The 17,865-nt window shown below is 45.0% G+C and overlaps 1 protein-coding gene across 1 annotated transcript in view; it reads left to right on the top strand.

Annotated features, from left to right (window-relative positions):
- The window catches only part of IGF2R (insulin like growth factor 2 receptor), a 167,433-nt gene that overhangs the window by 122,205 nt on the left and 27,363 nt on the right, over positions 1 to 17,865 (top strand). The window contains exons 35-40 of the mRNA XM_066595978.1: positions 200 to 409; positions 1,122 to 1,265; positions 1,363 to 1,524; positions 2,652 to 2,853; positions 16,608 to 16,754; positions 17,398 to 17,632. Coding sequence (XP_066452075.1) covers positions 200 to 409; positions 1,122 to 1,265; positions 1,363 to 1,524; positions 2,652 to 2,853; positions 16,608 to 16,754; positions 17,398 to 17,632 — 1,100 coding nt within the window. The remainder of the gene's footprint in view (positions 1 to 199; positions 410 to 1,121; positions 1,266 to 1,362; positions 1,525 to 2,651; positions 2,854 to 16,607; positions 16,755 to 17,397; positions 17,633 to 17,865) is intronic.

Below are 17,865 nucleotides of genomic sequence, written 5' to 3'. Positions count from 1 at the left end.
TCCAAGTGGGGAGAACAAAGTTAAAATGAAAAAAAAAAGGCATTCCTTAAGGGGTTAACGTTCTTTGCTTCCTGTCATTTCATGGGAACCATCACTGATTAATTGCAGCTTATAAAATATGGATCCCGATCATGTGATGAAATATAATCTTTTTCCTTTTGAATCACTAAAATAATGTTTTAACTTATTTGTTGTACAGATTAAATGCTCCGTGAAAAATGGCACATCCCTTATTGATCTGAGTCCGCTGATCAAACGCGTTGGTTACTATGAAGTCCTACAAAGCACTGAGAAGGATGGCTTTTCAGATTTCTACATCAATATCTGCCAGCCATTAAATGATGATGTTAATGTGAAATGTCCCCCTGGGGCATCAGTATGCAAAGCGACCCCTGCTGGTGAAACCATTGTAAGTGCACATGATTGAGGTATACTTTCCTTGAAAGGGAGTTTGTGGATAGAACAGAAATCTAACTTTAAACTATTCTATTTGAGCATTTTAAGTTAATGAAAGGGCGCCCCTCATTTGTGACAGTCATCAATGAGCTGGAACAGGTAGAAAGGAAGTTCTACCCTCTAATATGGTTTTCCAATAGGTTTCTGAAGCCACATGTATGTGTGTTATATCCTTCAGCCATCAGACATTACTAGAGGATGATAGAATTCTTAGTGACATGCATCCTCTTCATACTATATGGCAGATTGATACAAACCTTTTATGGTCTGCATGATGTTAAATGCTGGTTCAAAGATGGTGAAGAGCAAACGTTTTGCATAGTGTGCATAGTATTAAGCCACGGATTACATATGAAAAGATTCTCGTTTGGTGATCCAGTCAGAAGTACAAAGAAAAGTGCAAAACTTATGTTCTGCCATGTACATGTAGGACACCAAAGTCTTCTAAAAGTCTTATTTATCGAGTCATGATAAGGCTTAGAAGGGCTATATGTAATTTATGATACATAATTTGGAACTGTAGCGACCACTCAATACTCTCTGCAGTTATTGGCCAATTATTACAGTTATTATTAGAGAGTATCCTTGTATTATTTTTACACTTATTGGATTTTAAAATAGAGTATATTTATCTTTTTATTTTTTACCCCCACTATATTAAAAAGGACATTGGCCGCCCATCAGGTGCTCCACAGATTGATCAAACTACACAAACTGTGACCATAAGAATGGACAGCCGGACACAATGTGATTCTTCAGGCTATTATTCTACCACTATTCTCTTCCATTGCAGCGCAGGCACAGATCTGGTAAGTTTGTACATTGCTTTTAGTTTTGTTTATTTTTTCAGAATGATATTCTACTTTGATAAACTAATTTTAGTTTTCATACATCATTCTTCCATAGGGAAGACCAAAGTTCGCCCAGTTTTCCGAATGCAACTATCTTTTTGAATGGGACACCCCACTAGTGTGCCCGGATAAGGAAAGTGTTTCAGGATGTTCACTTACGGATCAGCAGCTACAATACACTTTTAATTTCTCCAGCCTCTCGAAAGAGCCGTACCATGTAAGAAAGAAATGCATGTATGCCTAGTAATAGAATGCAGTTAACTGTAACGTACGGAAGGGAAGCCAGACAAGCTAAGAAGGAAGAGCGTTCTGCTGTCCTTTATCAAGAGGGTTATGAGAGTATCATGTAATAAATTATGTAGAGCTAACACGCTGCCTGTTATAAGGGCTCACGCATGTGACCATAGTATTGATTTGTGTTGTAACAGTCAGTAGTACCACTGCTTGTAGGGTATTTCTGTCTGTCTCTTATTTTACACTGAGGCAACTGGATTTTTTTTTATTGTGGTTTATATGAGAATCTACCATAAAATTTATGGAGAATGCTGTGTCCCAAGTAGACATCATATGGCAGCACATGGATCATCTAGAGGTCTGCAATGCAAACATGCAGTGTACTACTATAGAGGAGTATAGCATTGCCATGAACATGTGAGCCCTAAGCTGGCCGGATTCATGCTCCTTCTCAATTATAGTCTTTAGGTTTATTCTCACATTTGTTAAGCCTAAAGATTTTAGTCAGCTGATTAGATTCTAGGATATACCATCACTTTATAATAGTAGGGGTCCGACCTCTTGAATCACAGCCAATACTGAGATTGAAGTCGCTGCTGCAGTACTTTTAGTGCTACGCTTCCTTCTAAGTTTCACCTGCAGAGCAGTAGTTTTCTCTGCTCTTTGCCCTTTTAATCTTTTCCACCATTCCCCGCACAGTCATACAGCCCTCTGTAAAAGCTCAGTGAAAGGCTGTGAATACACTCCGTAACAGGAGGGAGCCGTCAGTTCAGTTCCCTCTGACAGAATTTGCTAAGATTTCAGTCCTCTAGTGTCCATTGCCTTGAAAACCCATACAAGCATACAAATCAAACTATCTGAAATGTTTAATGAAAACCAATTACAAAACATCTTCATTTCTAGAAACCCATTGGTTAAATGAAAAGAAAAGTGCACAGGTATACGTGGCCTATTAGACAGACAGGCTTGGTCTTGAAGGGGTTGAAATGATTTATTTCAAGTATGCACAAGAAAAAGTGGTATTCCAATGTAGCAGGCAAAGCTTTTGAAGAATCTCTGGAAACAAAATAACTTATGTGCAGTATGATATAAGATTTTTTTCACTTTCAGACACCGGGTCCTAATCCTTACTATATTGGAGTTTGCGCTCCGGCTCAAAATGTGCCAACTGGTAAATGTAGTGGAGCTGTATGTCTTCAGTCTGGAAATACAGCAGTCTCTTTCGGAAACGCAAATGCAATGAAAATGGAGTATCGTCATCAAGATAATATGGTTTTACTTCAATATGTTGGGGGAGACCCTTGCCCACCAGGTAACTATGAAGCATTCTGTTGTGCTGTTTAATATCTCATTTCATTTTCTTCTTTTTTAGTATTTTGCTAGTTTTGTGTTTTAGGGGGAATTTGTCAGCTGGAACACGCTTTTCAATCTGCAGGCATGATGTTATAGCACAGGAGGAGCTATGCACATTGATATATAGTTCTATGGGGAAATATTCAGTAAAACTATTCTATTCATTTATATATCTGCTCATTCTGGGCTAAGCAGTCCAATGGGCGGTCTTGGGAACTACCCCTGTAGGTACAGTCATACACAGCTGTCAATCACTGATGGGACCGCCCATTGGACTGTTCAACTCAGAATGAGGCGATGTTTAAATGAATAAAATACAAGTTCTATATGAATCTTTCCCCATAAAACTATATGTCAATCTACTCTGCTTCACATGCCTGCAAATTGCACCGCTGGCATGTGCAGGATCCCTTTAATGTACAGAATGTAGTTTAGCGGATAGTTGTAATCTGTAGAACCTACAGCATATATGAATTTCAAATAACTGGTTCCAGCATACAACTATTGTGTTAAGCCGAAAATAAGACCTACCCCGATAATAAGCCATACCCTGATTTTCGGAGAGGGCTTGAAATCTAACCCCTGCCCCAAAAATAAGCCCTAGCTACACTACATGAAGGAAAAAAATAATCACCTAGCCTCTTCGGCGCTCCAGCAGGCTTCCGTCCAGTCCTCAGTGCTGATGGAGCATCTCTTGTTGGTGACAGGGATTCAATACTCTGCCTCCAGCAAGCGATTGGCTCAGGCGGCGCTCCTGAATCAGAGCAATCACAGGTGGCGCTCGATGAACCAGTCACAACCATTCATCGAGCACCGGCAATCTTAGAATGGTAGAGTTGGAAGGGACCTCCAGGGTCATCTGGTCCAACCCCCTGATGGCTTTGATTGGCTGAGGCGGTGCTTCTGAACCAGTCAGAGCAATTGCTTGCTGGAGGCGGGGTATTCAAGCCCCGTCACCAGCAAGTGATGCTTCGTCGGCTTTAAGGACTACACAGAAGACTGCCGGAGTCCCGCAGCCTAGCGGGAGGGACCCGAATGGGGCCTGTTAGGTGAGTATAAGACCCCCCCCCCCCAAATATATAAATATAACCCTGTGCCTCTTTTGGGGCAAAAATTAACATAAGACAGGGTCTTCCTTTTTGGGGAAACACGGTAATAGGAACATAAATGTCATCCCGAATTAGAAAACTACTACATGCCAGCACTCGACATACCATAGTTCTTTGTGTTTCATTTTGGCTTATTTATGTTTCTCCTTGTGCTCTGTAAGGTTTATCTACCACATTTATGGACAGCACTGCACTTATACAATTTCTGTACCTTTTTGAAATAACTGCAAACACCCCTCCATATAGAATATTTTTTGAGCTTTTCATCTAGCTGTGCAGGAGTCAGGACATCTATCTTAGGTATTTATGTTCCTTGCAGCATATACAGGTTTTGTAATTTATGCAGTTTTTGGTGTATTTTTGTTTTTCAAGCTCTTTAGTAAAAAAAAAAAAAAAAAAAAAAAAGAAAAAACCATAGTTCAGGATGCAGGAGGTTAAGACTGAGCCGATAACATAAAAAGGATGATTTAGGAAATATTAAGAGCAATTAGAAGAATGAGGGGTGAAAGGGTAAAACAACAAGGTCAGACTAAAAATATGTTACAGCATATCAATCCTGATTATGGAGAAAATATACAATAGCGAACAACAAAATCTCTTAGACCCCATTTAGACCCATAGATTATTGTCCAATTTTCATTATAGCGATTAAAAGTGAGCGATGGTTTTGCTTTTAAAGACGGACGGTTTAACCTAATGAAAATCGTTAGAAAATGGACATAGCAGCAGGGTTTGTATTATCGTTATGTAGTGTTTGCATTGAACGGAAAATATACGATAATTGAGCGATAGTCTGGTTGAGCACCAGGTGGGCATTTTAAAAACAAAGCTTTGTCCTCCCATTAGCCAATCGCTGGGCCTGTAGCCTGTTGAATGTACGCCCCACCAAACGATTAAAAACTCCCCTAAAATCGTTGAACGACTGAACGAATATCATTTTAATCAAACAAGAAGCAAACGGCCGAGCGACAGATTTTAAGTGGACCGAAAGACAACGATGTGTGAATCGTTAATGAAAACTGCACAACCGCAAGATAGAGATATTTATTTATCGCTAAGACGATGGCTTTTGAGGGATAATCGTTGTCTAAAGCAACCATTAGTAAGTGGCTAAATTTTGGATATCTTCGAATTCTCACATTGACCATGGAAAAAACAAAACTAGACGGTAAAATTACTAATTAACAGGCAAGTTAACAAAGATAAGAGGCATGGAAAAAATTTAAAAACTGCAAGTCCCAAAATGTCCTTTCCATTCCATATGAATTAAAGAACAAGAGAATATATAGCATAGATCTTAAAGGGGTTGTCCCGCGCCAAAACCTAAAAATTTTTTTTTAAACAGACCCCCACATTGTGCACAGTAAACACGAATCCATTTGTTATTTAAAAAAAAAAATAATTCGCTTACCTGGATCCCTGTTCTGCAGCTTTGAAGATTCTTCTTTCAAAGATGGCGCCGCTGGTCTTCTCCCACGGTGCACCGCGGGTCTTCTCCCATGGTGCACCGTGGATGTTCTTCTCCAGTCTTGCGTTCCACTGCCGATTACAGCCACCTCATTGGCTGATCGGCACCACGTGACGGAGGCGGAGCTACGATGACGCGGAGAAGAGGTTGGAGCCAGGACGCAGCTTGTGAGCCCGGACACATCCAGCAGAGGATTTCACTCTACGCAAGCGCGACTGTTCGTGCGACCAGAGAAGAGGCTTCATCGTTGCCATGGAGACGGGGACGCCAGCACCGGAGGGGGTAAGTGTATAACTTCTGTATGGCCAATATTTAATGCACGATGTATATTACAAAGTGCATTAATATGGCCATACAGAAGTGTATAACCCCACTTGCTGTCGCGGGACAACCCCTTTAAAAACTGTAAGCAATGTAATTAGAAGATCAAACGGACCAGAATGTTTTCATAAATAAGAAGTTTATCTTCTAGATTATGGACTATTTTTTCAAAACACTGGATTTCCTGAATTTTAGGTATAGTTCAGAGGAAATGTGTTATTAGGGGTGTTCAACTATTGTCCATTTTAGAGGCAGAAAGTATTGTGGCAATCAATCTTCTAAAATTACTAGAGATGAGCGAGCACCAAAATGCTCGGGTGCTCGTTACTTGAGACGAACTTTTCGCGATGCTCGAGGGTTCGTTTCGAGTAACGAACCCCATTGACGTCAATGGGCGACCCGAGCATTTTTGTATATCGCCGATGCTCGCTAAGGTTTTCATTTGTGAAAATCTGGGCAATTCAAGAAAGTGATGGGAACGAAACAGCAACGGATAGGGCAGGCGAGGGGCTACATGTTGGGCTGCATCTCAAGTTCACAGGTCCCACTATTAAGCCACAATAGCGGCAAGAGTGGGCCCCCCCCCAACAACTTTTACTTCTGAAAAGCCCTCATTAGCAATGGATACCTTAGCTGAGCACCACACTACCTCCAACAAAGCACAATCACTGCCTGCATGACACTCCGCTGCCACTTCTCCTGGGTTACATGCTGCCCAACCCCCCCTGCACGACCCAGTGTCCACAGCGCACACCAAATTGTCCCTGCGCAGCCTTCAGCTGCCCTCATGCCACGCCACACTCATGTCTATTTATAAGTGCGTCTGCCAGAGGAACCGCAGGCACACACTGCAGAGGGTTGGCACGACAAGGCAGCGACCCTCTTTAAAAGGGGTGGGGCGATAGTCCACAATGCTGTACAGAAACAATGAGAAATCCAATCCTGTGCCACCTCCATCTGGAGCTGCACACGTGGGCATAGCAATGGGGAACCTATGTGCCACACACTATTCATTCTGTCAAGGTGTCTGCATGCCCCAGTCAGACCACGGTTTTTTATAAATAGTCACAGGCAGGTACAACTCCACAATGGGAATTCCGTGTGCACCCACAGCATGGGTGGCTCCCTGGAACCCACCGGCTGTACATTAATATATCCCATTGCATTGCCCATCACAGCTGAGGTAGTAATGTCATGTTTAATGCAGGTGGGCTTCGGCCCACACTGCATGCCCAGTCAGACTGGGGTTCTTTAGAAGTGGACACAGATGCATTTACAACTCCCTGTGGACCCACAGCATGGGTGGGTGCCAGGAAGCCACCAGCGGTACATAAAAATATCCCATTGCATTGCCCATCACAGCTGAGGTAGTAATGTCATGTTTAATGCAGGTGGGCTTCGGCCCACACTGCATGCCCCAGTCAGACTGGGGTTCTTTACAAGTGGACACAGATGCATTTACAACTCCCTGTGGACCCACAGCATGGGTGGGTGCCAGGAAGCCACCGGCGGTACATAAAAATATCCCATTGCAGTGCCCAACACAGCTGATGTAACGTCAGCTGTAAAGCAGGTGGGCTAAAAATTAATTTGATTACACTGTAGGCGAGGGCCCACAAAAATTGCTGTATCAACAGTACTAATGTACATTAGAAAAATTGCCCATGGCCAACCAAGAGGGCAGGTGAAACCCATTAATCGCTTTGGTTAATGTGGCTTAATTGGTCACTAGGCCAGGAGGCAGCCCAGTTAAAATAAAAATTGGTTGAGGTGAAAGTTTCAACGCTTTAATGAGCATTGAAACGTATAAAAATTGTTTAGATAAATTATATGACTGAGCCTTGTGGGCCTAAGTAAAATTGCCCGTTCGGCATGATTATGTGAGGTTTCAGGAGGAGGAGCAGGAGGAGGAGGAGGAGGAGGAGGAGGAATATTATACACAGATTGATGAAGCGAAAAGGTCCTCGTTTTTGATGGGGATACAGAACGATGCTTCCATCCGCGGGTGCAGCCTACGTATTGCTTAGGTATCGCTGCTGTCCGCTGGTGGAGAAGAGAAGTCTGGGGAAATCCAGGCTTTGTTCATCTTGATGAGTGTTAGCATGTCGGCACTGTCGGTTGACAGGCGGGTACGCTTATCTGTGATGATTTCCCCAGCCGCACTAAACACCCTCTCTGACAAGACGCTAGCCGCAGGACAAGCAAGCACCTCCAGGGCATACAGTGCGAGTTCAGGCCACGTGTCCAGCTTCGACACCCAGTAGTTGTAGGGGGCAGAGGCGTCACGGAGGACGGTCGTGCGATTGGCTACGTACTCCCTCACCATCCTTTTACAGTGCTCCCGCCGACTCAGCCGTGACTGGGGAGCGGTGACAGTCTTGCTGGGGAGCCATAAAGCAGTCAAGGGCCTTAAAGAGTGTTGCCCTGCCTGTGCTGTACATGCTGCCTGATCTCCGCGCCTCCCCTGCTACCAGGCCCTCGGAACTGCGCCTTCGGCCACTAGCGCTGTCGTATGGGAATTTTACCATCAGTTTGTCCGCCAGGGTCCTGTGGTATAGCAAAACTTTCGAACCCCTTTCCTCTTCGGGTATGAGAGTGGAAAGGTTCTCCTTATACCGTGGGTCGAGCAGTGTGTACACCCAGTAATCCGTAGTGGCCAGAATGCGTGTAACACGAGGGTCACAAGAAAGGCATCCCAGCATGAAGTCAGCCATGTGTGCCAGGGTACCTGTACGCAACACATGGCTGTCCTCACTAGGAAGATCACTTTCAGGATCCTCCTCCTCCTCCTCCTCCTCCTCAGGCCATACACGCTGAAAGGATGACAGGCCAGCAGCATGTGTACCCTCACCAGTGGGCCAAGCTGTCTCTTCCCCCTCCTCCTCATCTTCCTCCTCCTCCTCCTCACCGCGCTGAGATATAGACATGAGGGTGCTCTGACTATCCAGCGACATACTGTCTTCCCCCGGCTCTGTTTCCGAGTGCAAAGCGTCTGCCTTTATGCTTTGCAGGGAACTTCTCAAGAGGCATAGCAGAGGAATGGTGACGCTAATGATTGCAGCATCGCCGCTCACCACCTGGGTAGACTACTCAAACTTTCCAAGGACCTGGCAGATGTCTGCCAACCAGGCCCACTCTTCTGAAAATAATTGAGGAGGCTGACTCCCACTGCGCCGCCCATGTTGGAGTTGGTATTCCACTATAGCTCTACGCTGCTCATAGAGCCTGGCCAACATGTGGAGCGTAGAGTTCCACCGTGTGGGCACGTCGCACAGCAGTCGGTGCACTGGCAGATTAAACCGATGTTGCAGGGTGTGCAGGGTGGCAGCGTCCGTGTGGGACTTGCGGAAATGTGCGCAGAGCCGGCGCACCTTTCCGAGAAGGTCTGACAAGCGTGGGTAGCTTTTCAGAAAGCGCTGAACCACCAAATTAAAGACGTGGGCCAGGCATGGCACGTGCGTGAGGCTGCAGAGCCGCCACCAGGTTACGGCCGTTGTCACACACGACCATGCCCGGTTGGAGGCTCAGCGGCGCAAGCCAGCGGTCGGTCTGCTCTGTCAGACCCTGCAGCAGTTCGTGGGCCGTGTGCCTCTTCTCTCCTAAGCTGAGTAGTTTCAGCACGGCCTGCTGACGCTTGCCCACCGCTGTGCTGCCACGCCGCGCGACACCGACTGCTGGCGACGTGCTGCTGCTGACACATCTTGATTGCGAGACACAGGTTGCGTTGGAGGAGGAGGGTGGTTTAGTGGAGGAAGCATACACCGCCGCAGATACCAGCACCGAGCTGTGGCCCGCAATTCTGGGGGTGGGTAGGACGTGAGCGGTCCCAGGCTCTGACTCTGTCCCAGCCTCCACTAAATTCACCCAATGTGCCGTCAGGGAGATATAGTGGCCCTGCCCGCCTGTGCTTGTCCACGTGTCCGTTGTTAAGTGGACCTTGGCAGTAACCGCGTTGGTGAGGGCGCGTACAATGTTGCGGGAGACGTGGTCGTGCAGGGCTGGGACAGCACATCGGGAAAAGTAGTGGCGACTGGGAACTGAGTAGCGCGGGGCCGCCGCCGCCATCATACTTTTGAAGGACTCCGTTTCCACAACCCTATACGGCAGCATCTCCAGGCTGATAAATTTGGCTACGTGCACGTTTAACGCTTGAGCGTGCGGGTGCGTGGCGGCGTGCTTGCGCTCAAACACTTGCGCTAGCGACGGCTGGACGCTGCGCTGACAGACATTGCTGGATGGGGCCGAGGACAGCGGAGGTGAGGGTGTGGGTGCAGGCCAGGAGACGGTAGTGCCTGTGCCCTGAGAGGGGGCTTGGATCTCAGTGGCAGGTTGGGGCACAGGGGGAGAGGCAGCGGTGCAAACCGGAGGCGGTGAACGGCCTTCGTCCCACCTTGTGGGGTGCTTGGCCATCATATGTCTGCGCATGCTGGTGGTGGCTCCCTGGCTGATCTTGGCGCGACAAAGGTTGCACACCACTGTTCGTCGGTCGTCTGCACTCTCAGTGCAAAACTGCCAGACCTTTGAGCACCTCGGCCTCTGCAGGGTGGCATGGCGCGAGGGGGCGCTTTGGGAAACAGTTGGTGGATTATTCGGTCTGGCCCTGCCTCTACCCCTGGCCACCGCACTGCCTCTTGCAACCTGCCCTGCCGCTGCCCTTGCCTCCCCCTCTGAAGACCTGTCCTCAGTAGGCATAGCAAACCAGGTGGGGTCAGTCACCTCATTGTCCTGCTGCTCTTCCTCAGAATCCTCGGTGCGCTCCTCCCTCGGACTTAATGCCCTTACTACTACCTCACTGATAGACAACTGTGTCTCATCGTCATCGGCCCCCTCACCCACTGAAAGGTCTTGAGACAGTTGCCGGAAGTCCCCAGCCTCATCCCCCGGACCCTGGGAACTTTGCAATGGTTGGGCATCAGTCACGATAAACTCCTCTGGTGGGAGAGGAACCACTGCTGCCCAATCTGAGTAGGGGCCCGAGAACAGTTCCTGGGAGTCTGCCCGCTCCTCAGAATGTCTCATTTTCATGGAGTGAGGAGGCTGGGAGGAAGGAGGAGCAGCAGCCAGAGGATTCTGAGTTGCAGCAGTGCACGGCGCAGAACTCTGGGTGGACGATAGGTTGCTGGAAGCACTTTCTGCCATCCACGACAGGACCTGCTCACACTGCTCATTTTCTAATAAAGGTCTACCGCGTGGACCCATTAAATGTGCTATGAATGTGGGGACGCCAGAAACGTGCCTCTCTCCTAATCCCGCAGCAGTCGGCTGCGATACACCTGGATCAGGAGCTCGGCCTGTGCCCACACCCGGACTAGGGCCTCCGCATCCTCGGCCGCGCCCACGTCCTCTAGGCCTACACCTACCCCTCAGCATGCTGTATTACCAGGAATGCAGAAACGCAACACTGTAATTAAATGTGCCGCTTATTGGCCTGTGGTTGGAGGCTGAGTTCGCTTACGGAACGCCAGGAAATAATTTGGCGCAAGCCTGCTGTAACACTTAGCTGGCTGCGTATTTATTTGGAGAACTACTACCCCCAGCAGACACAGACCCAGAACACAGAGCACAGTGACAGGCAGGCCAAATAGATTTTTTTTCAATATTTTTTTGAAAAGGACCACTGCGTATATTCAATCTATAATATATGTCTTCTGGCCCTGCCTACACAATTCTGTCCCTGGACTGTGTCACGGAACTGCAGTGTTGCACTGTTATTAACTGCAACAGACCGGTGATTTCAGAGCCAGGAAATAATTTGGCGCAAGCCTGCTGTAACACTTAGCTGGCTGCGTATTTATTTGGAGAACTACTACCCCCAGCAGACACGGAGCACAGTGACAGACAGGCCAAATAGATTTTTTTTCAATATTTTTTTCAAAAGGACCACTGCGTATATTCAATCTATAATATATGTCTTCTGGCCCTGCCTACACAATTCCGTCCCTGGAGTATTACTGCAGGGCGCAATGCTCTGCACGGCCGATATACCAAAAAAAAAAATGTGCAACACTGCTAAGAGCAGCCTCCACACTACTGCACACGGTTAGATGTGGCCCTAAGAAGGACCGTTGGGGTTCTTGAAGCCTACACTAACTCCTAACACTCTCCCTACAGCAGCTCCAACACGATACCACTGTCCCTCAGCTATCTCACAACGCATCTGAGGCGAGCCGCGGGAGGGGCCGATTTTTATACTCGGGTGACCCCTGATCTCCCCAGCCACTCACTGCAGGGGGGTGGTATAGGGCTTGAACGTCGCAGGGGGAAGTTGTAATGCCTTCCCTGTCTTTCAATTGGCCAGAAAAGCGCGCTAACGTCTCAGAGATGAAAGTGAAAGTAACCCGAACATCGCGTGGTACTCGTTACGAGTAACGAGCATCCCGAACGCGCTAATACTCGAACGAGTATCAAGCTCGGACGAGTACGTTCGCTCATCTCTAATCATGTCCTGCTCAAATTTATTAAAACCTCTAATTGGGAGGGCTCTGAACAAGTAAATTAGCTTAAGGAAAGTAGATATATAATACATATGGCAGTCAACTGGTCCAACCATGATTTGTGCTATTGAGACCATTCTACTTTGGATATGTTCACACGTAGTGAAAATGCTGTGGATATTCCCCAGTGGAAAATTCTGCGCACAATGCCAAGTACAACCCCGTTTCCCAGCGCAGACAGCTGCCAGAAGCCTGATGACTGTTGCTGCCAATCGAAGCCCACACTGACACTGTCCCAAACTCCTGGCATCATGGTGCCCAGGGTGTGAGCACTGATGACAGGAGCTTGGATGGTGATGCTGTGGCCTCTAAATAATCTCAGTGGGGGACGAGGACTAGAGAACTGTGGGTATAGTTGATGTGATATTACTAGAGATGAGCGAGCATACTCGCTAAGGACAAATAGTCGCGCGAGTATTGTCCTTTTCAAGTACCTGCCCGCTTGGGAGAAAAGATTCGGGTGAGCGAGATCTCCCCTCCACTCTCCCTGCCGACACCCGCATACTCGCTCGAGGATTAGTCCTTAGCGAGTATACTCGCTCATCTCTAGATATCTATCTATATATATATATATAAAGCTGAAAGCCCTCACTGACTCACTCACTCACTGTCTGACTCGCCAAAAGTTCTCCAACTTCCCAATGTCGTAGAAACATGAAATTTGGCGCAAGCATAGATTATCTCCAAAATAGGAAAAGAAATTGGGTCCCAACTCGATTATTCAATTCTAGCGCAAAAGAATTGGCGTCGAAATTTAATGTACATAATCTAAATCACTCACTTCCCAATGTCATAGAAACAAGAAATTTGGCACGAGCATTGATTGTAATAAATAGGAAAAGTTAATGGATCCCAATTCGATTATTCAATTCTATGCGCAAAAGAATTGGCGTCGAAATGTTACTTGCGGAATGTAATTTTCTCACTTTCCGGTGTCATAGAAACGGTAAATTTGGCACGAGCATTGATTATGTCATAAATAGGAAAAGCTAATGGGTCCCAACTCCATTATTCAATTCTATGCGCAAAAGAATTAGCGTCCAAATTTTACGTACGGAATCTAATTTTCTCACATTCCGGTGTCATAGAAACGGAAAATTTGGCACGAGCATTGATTATGTCATAAATAGGAAAAGCTAATGGGTCCCAACTCGATTATTCAATTCTAAGCGCAAAAGAATTAGTGTCCAAATTTTATGTACGTAATCTAATTCTCTTACTTCCTGATGTCATTTTATATGAAGGAAACGTCACATGGTTACCTCCACGTGGTGTTTCCTGGGTAACGCAGAGAACTATGCAAAATGGTGAACATATGTTTTTCCTCAGTATCTCTAAAGTAACCACGACTTTATCTGGTGTTCACACGGAAAATCTTATGAACACCAGTACCAAATTAACTTGGGCGTAGCCGGGTATATCAGCTAGTATATATATATAAAGCTGAAAGCCCTCACTGACTCCCTGACTCACTCACTGACTGACTGACTCGCCAAAAGTTCTCCAACTTCCCGATGTCGTAGAAACATGAAATTTGGCGCAAGCATAGATTATCTCCAAAATAGGAAAAGAAATTGGGGCCCAACTCGATTATTCAATTCTAGCGCAAAAGAATTGGCGTTGAAATTTAACGTACATAATCTAAATCACTCACTTCCCAATGTCATAGAAACGGGAAATTTGGCAGGAGCCTTGATTATGTCATAAAAAGGAAAAGCTAATGGGTCCCAACTCGATTATTCAATTCTATGCGCAAAAGAATTAGCGTCCAAATTTTACGTGCGGAATGTAATTTTCTCACTTGCCGGTGTCATAGAAACGGGAAATTTGGCATGAGCATTGATTATGTCATAAGTAGGAAAAGCTAATGGGTCCCAACTCGATTATTCAATTCTATGCGCAAAAGAATTAGCGTCCAAATTTTACGTACGGAATCTAATGTTCTCACTTTCTGGTGTCATAGAAACATGAAATTTGGCACGAGCATTGATTATGTCATAAATAGGAAAAGTTAATAGGTCCCAACCTCATTATTCAATTTCATGCGCAAAAGAATTGGCGTCGAAATTTTACGTGCGGAATGTAATTTCTTTACTTTCCAGTGTCATAGAAACAGGAAATTTGGCACAAGCATTGATTGTCATAAATAGGAAAAGCTAATGGGTCCCAACTCCATTATTCAATTCTATGCGCAAAAGAATTAGCGTCCAAATTTTACGTACGGAATGTAATTTTTTCACTTTCCGGTGTCATAGAAACGGGAAATTTGGCACGAGCATTGATTATGTCATAAATAGGAAAAGCGAATGGGTCCTAACTCCATTATTCAATTCTATGCGCAAAAGAATTAGCGTCAAAATTTTACGTACATAATCCAAATCTCTCACTTCCCAATGTCATAGAAACATGAAATTTGGCACAAGCATTGATTATGTCATAAATAGGAAAAGCTAATGGGTCCCAACTCGATTATTCAATTCTAAGCGCAAAAGAATTAGTGTCCAAATTTTATGTACGTAATCTAATTCTCTCACTTCCTGATGTCATTTTATATGAAGGAAACGTCGCATGGTTACCTCCACGTGGTGTTTCCTGGGTAACGCAGAGAACTATGCAAAATGGTGAACATATGTTTTTTTCTCAGTATCTCTAAAGTAACCACGACTTCATAAGATTTTCCGTGTGAACACCAGATAAACACCAGTACCAAATTAACTCGGGCGAAGCCGGGTATATCAGCTAGTCTATATATATAAAGACGAAAGCCCTCACTGACTCACTCACTCACTCACTGACTGACTCGCCAAAAGTTCTCCAACTTCCCGATGTCGTAGAAAATGAAATTTGGCACACGCATAGATTATCTCCAAAATAGGAAAAGTAATTGGGTCCCAACTCAATTATTCAATTCTAGCGCAAAAGAATTGGCGTCGAAATTTTACGTACTTAATCTAAATCTGTCACTTTCCAATGTCATAGAAACTTAAAATTTGGCCCGAGCATTGATTATGTCATAAATGGGAAAAGTTAATGGGTCCCAACACGATTATTCAATTCTATGCGCAAAAGAATTAGCGTCCAAATTTTACGTATGGAATCTAATTATCTCACTTTCCGGTGTCATAGAAACGTGAAATTTGGCACGAGCATTGATTATGTCATAAATAGGAAACACTAATAGGTCCCAACTCGATTATTCAATTCTATGTGCAAAAGAATTAGCGTCCAAATTTTACGTGTGGAATGTAATTTTCTCACTTTCCGGTGTCATAGAAACAGGAAATTTGGCACGAGCATTGATTGTCATAAATAGGAAAAGCTAATAGGTCCCAACTTGATTATTTAATTCCATGCGCAAAAGAATTAGCGTCCAAGTTTTACGTACGGAATGTAATTTTCTCACTTTCCGGTGTCATAGAAACAGGAAATTTGGCACAAGCATTGATTATGTCATAAATAGAAAAAGCTAATGGGTCCCAACTCGATTATTCAATTCTATGCGCAAAAGAATTAGCGTCCAAATTTTACGTACATAATCTAAATCTCTTACTTCCCAATTTGATAGAAACTTGAAATTGGCACGGGCATTGATTATGTCATAAATAGGAAAAGTTCATAGGTCCCAACTCGATTATTCAATTCTAGCGCAAAAGAATTGGCGTCGAAATTTTACGTGCGGAATGTAATTTTTTCACTTTCCGGTGTCATAGAAACGGGAAATTTGACACGAGCATTGATTATGTCATAAATAGGAAAAGCTAATGGGTCCCAACTCGATTATTCAATTCTAAGCGCAAAAGAATTAGTGTCCAAATTTTATGTACGTAATCAAATTCTCTCACTTCCTGATGTCATTTTATATAAAGGAAACGTCGCATGGTTACCTCCCCATGGTGTTTCCTGGGTAACGCAGAGAACTATGCAAAATGGTGAACATATGTTTTTCGTCGGTATCTCTAAAGTAACCACGACTTCATAAGATTTTCCGTGTGAACACCAGATTAATACCAGTACCAAATTAACTCGGGCGAAGCCGGGTATATCAGCTAGTTACCCTATAAGCCTCTGTGACAATTTTAGAATTATGATAATCTGTTGGTTGATATTACTTAATTGGCAATAAAGGGGAGATTGTACTAATGGGTGACTTAGTGCACTTACAAGCAGGAGCAGGAATTTAATAGGCACACTTATAGGAGCATCTCTATACCAGCTTGTGGGTTCCTCAACCAGAGGGCATAGTGTTAGCACTGGTAAATGTTATTGATCTTTTAAAAGCTTTTTGTATTACAATGCTTTTTTTTTCATTTTCATCCATTAGTGACTGAAGACGGCGTTCCCTGCCGACTGCCATTCACCTATAAAGGTAAAACGTATAATACGTGCACAACAGAAGACAGGCCACGCTTGTGGTGTGCGACTGCTGCCGATCCTGAGAAAACTGAAAACTGGGGCTACTGTTCTTCAGGTTGGTTTAATAAGGAATTCATTTTCTATAGCTTCACAATTGTTTAAAAGAACACTTAAAGGGGTTCTCCGGGGACATGATATTCTGTAAAGCCTTGCTCACTCTCCCTGCAGTATTGAAAATTAGAGATTACATTCTCACCCTTCCGTGCTCTCTGCTGCTGCCGCCGTCACACCGACTCTCCAGTCCCTGCTGAACTTCACTTCCGGGAGGGGCGTTATGACGATGTGACACTGGGTCACGTGAGCACAGCAGCTATTCACAGGGAGCCAGTGATTGGTTGCAGTGGTCACATGACCCTTTTGTCGGGGACGTCATTATCAGCTCCCTGCACCCGGTAGTGAAGACTATCAGTGACTGGTGAGCCAGTGAGATGGCAGCAGCAGGGAGCGCGAATGGGTGAGAATGTAATATGTTATTTTAATATTGCAGGTTGAGCAAGGTTTTACAAAATACAATGTCCACGGAGAACCCCTATGGCTACAGTGTTGTGCCTAGTACTGGGGCCCAATGACGTGACGCATGACACTGGGATTTGTTGTGCCTCTTATTATTTATAGATGAATTTACAGGCTGGAATATTAAGTCGTAAGCATCAGATAACCTTGTTCATGCTATGTTGTGTTCCATTGCTCACTTCCAGCAACTGACATCAGGCAGTCCACCATCTTGTTTAGATGTGATGAAAATTCTGGAAAGGGATCACCTGAACTACAGAGCGCGACCAAGGAATGCTCTGCTCTCTTTGAATGGAAAACACAACTGGCCTGTCTTCCAAGAAAATTGGACTGCAAATTCATATTTAATCACCAAACCTACGACCTTCGAATGCTCTCCTCCATGACTGGATCCTGGGATTTTATAGCAAATGGTGATAGGTAAATGACTGATATGTTCTACACTAGTGCCTGCAGTCTAAAGCAGGGGTCCCCAACTCCAGTCCTCAGGGACCCCCAACAGGTTATGTTTTCAGGATATCCTATGGTAAGAACACCTGTGGCAATGTCTGAGGCATTCACAATAATTACATCACCTGTGCAATACTGGGGAAATCCAGAAAACATGACCTGTTGGCGGTCCCTGAGGACTGGAGTTGGGGAACACTGGTCTA

This window comes from Eleutherodactylus coqui, chromosome 3 (genome assembly GCF_035609145.1).
Source record: "Eleutherodactylus coqui strain aEleCoq1 chromosome 3, aEleCoq1.hap1, whole genome shotgun sequence".
NCBI lineage: Eukaryota > Metazoa > Chordata > Amphibia > Anura > Eleutherodactylidae > Eleutherodactylus > Eleutherodactylus coqui.
The sequence above is the reverse complement of the archived record's forward strand: the minus strand, read 5'-3'. Positions and strand labels throughout refer to the sequence as shown.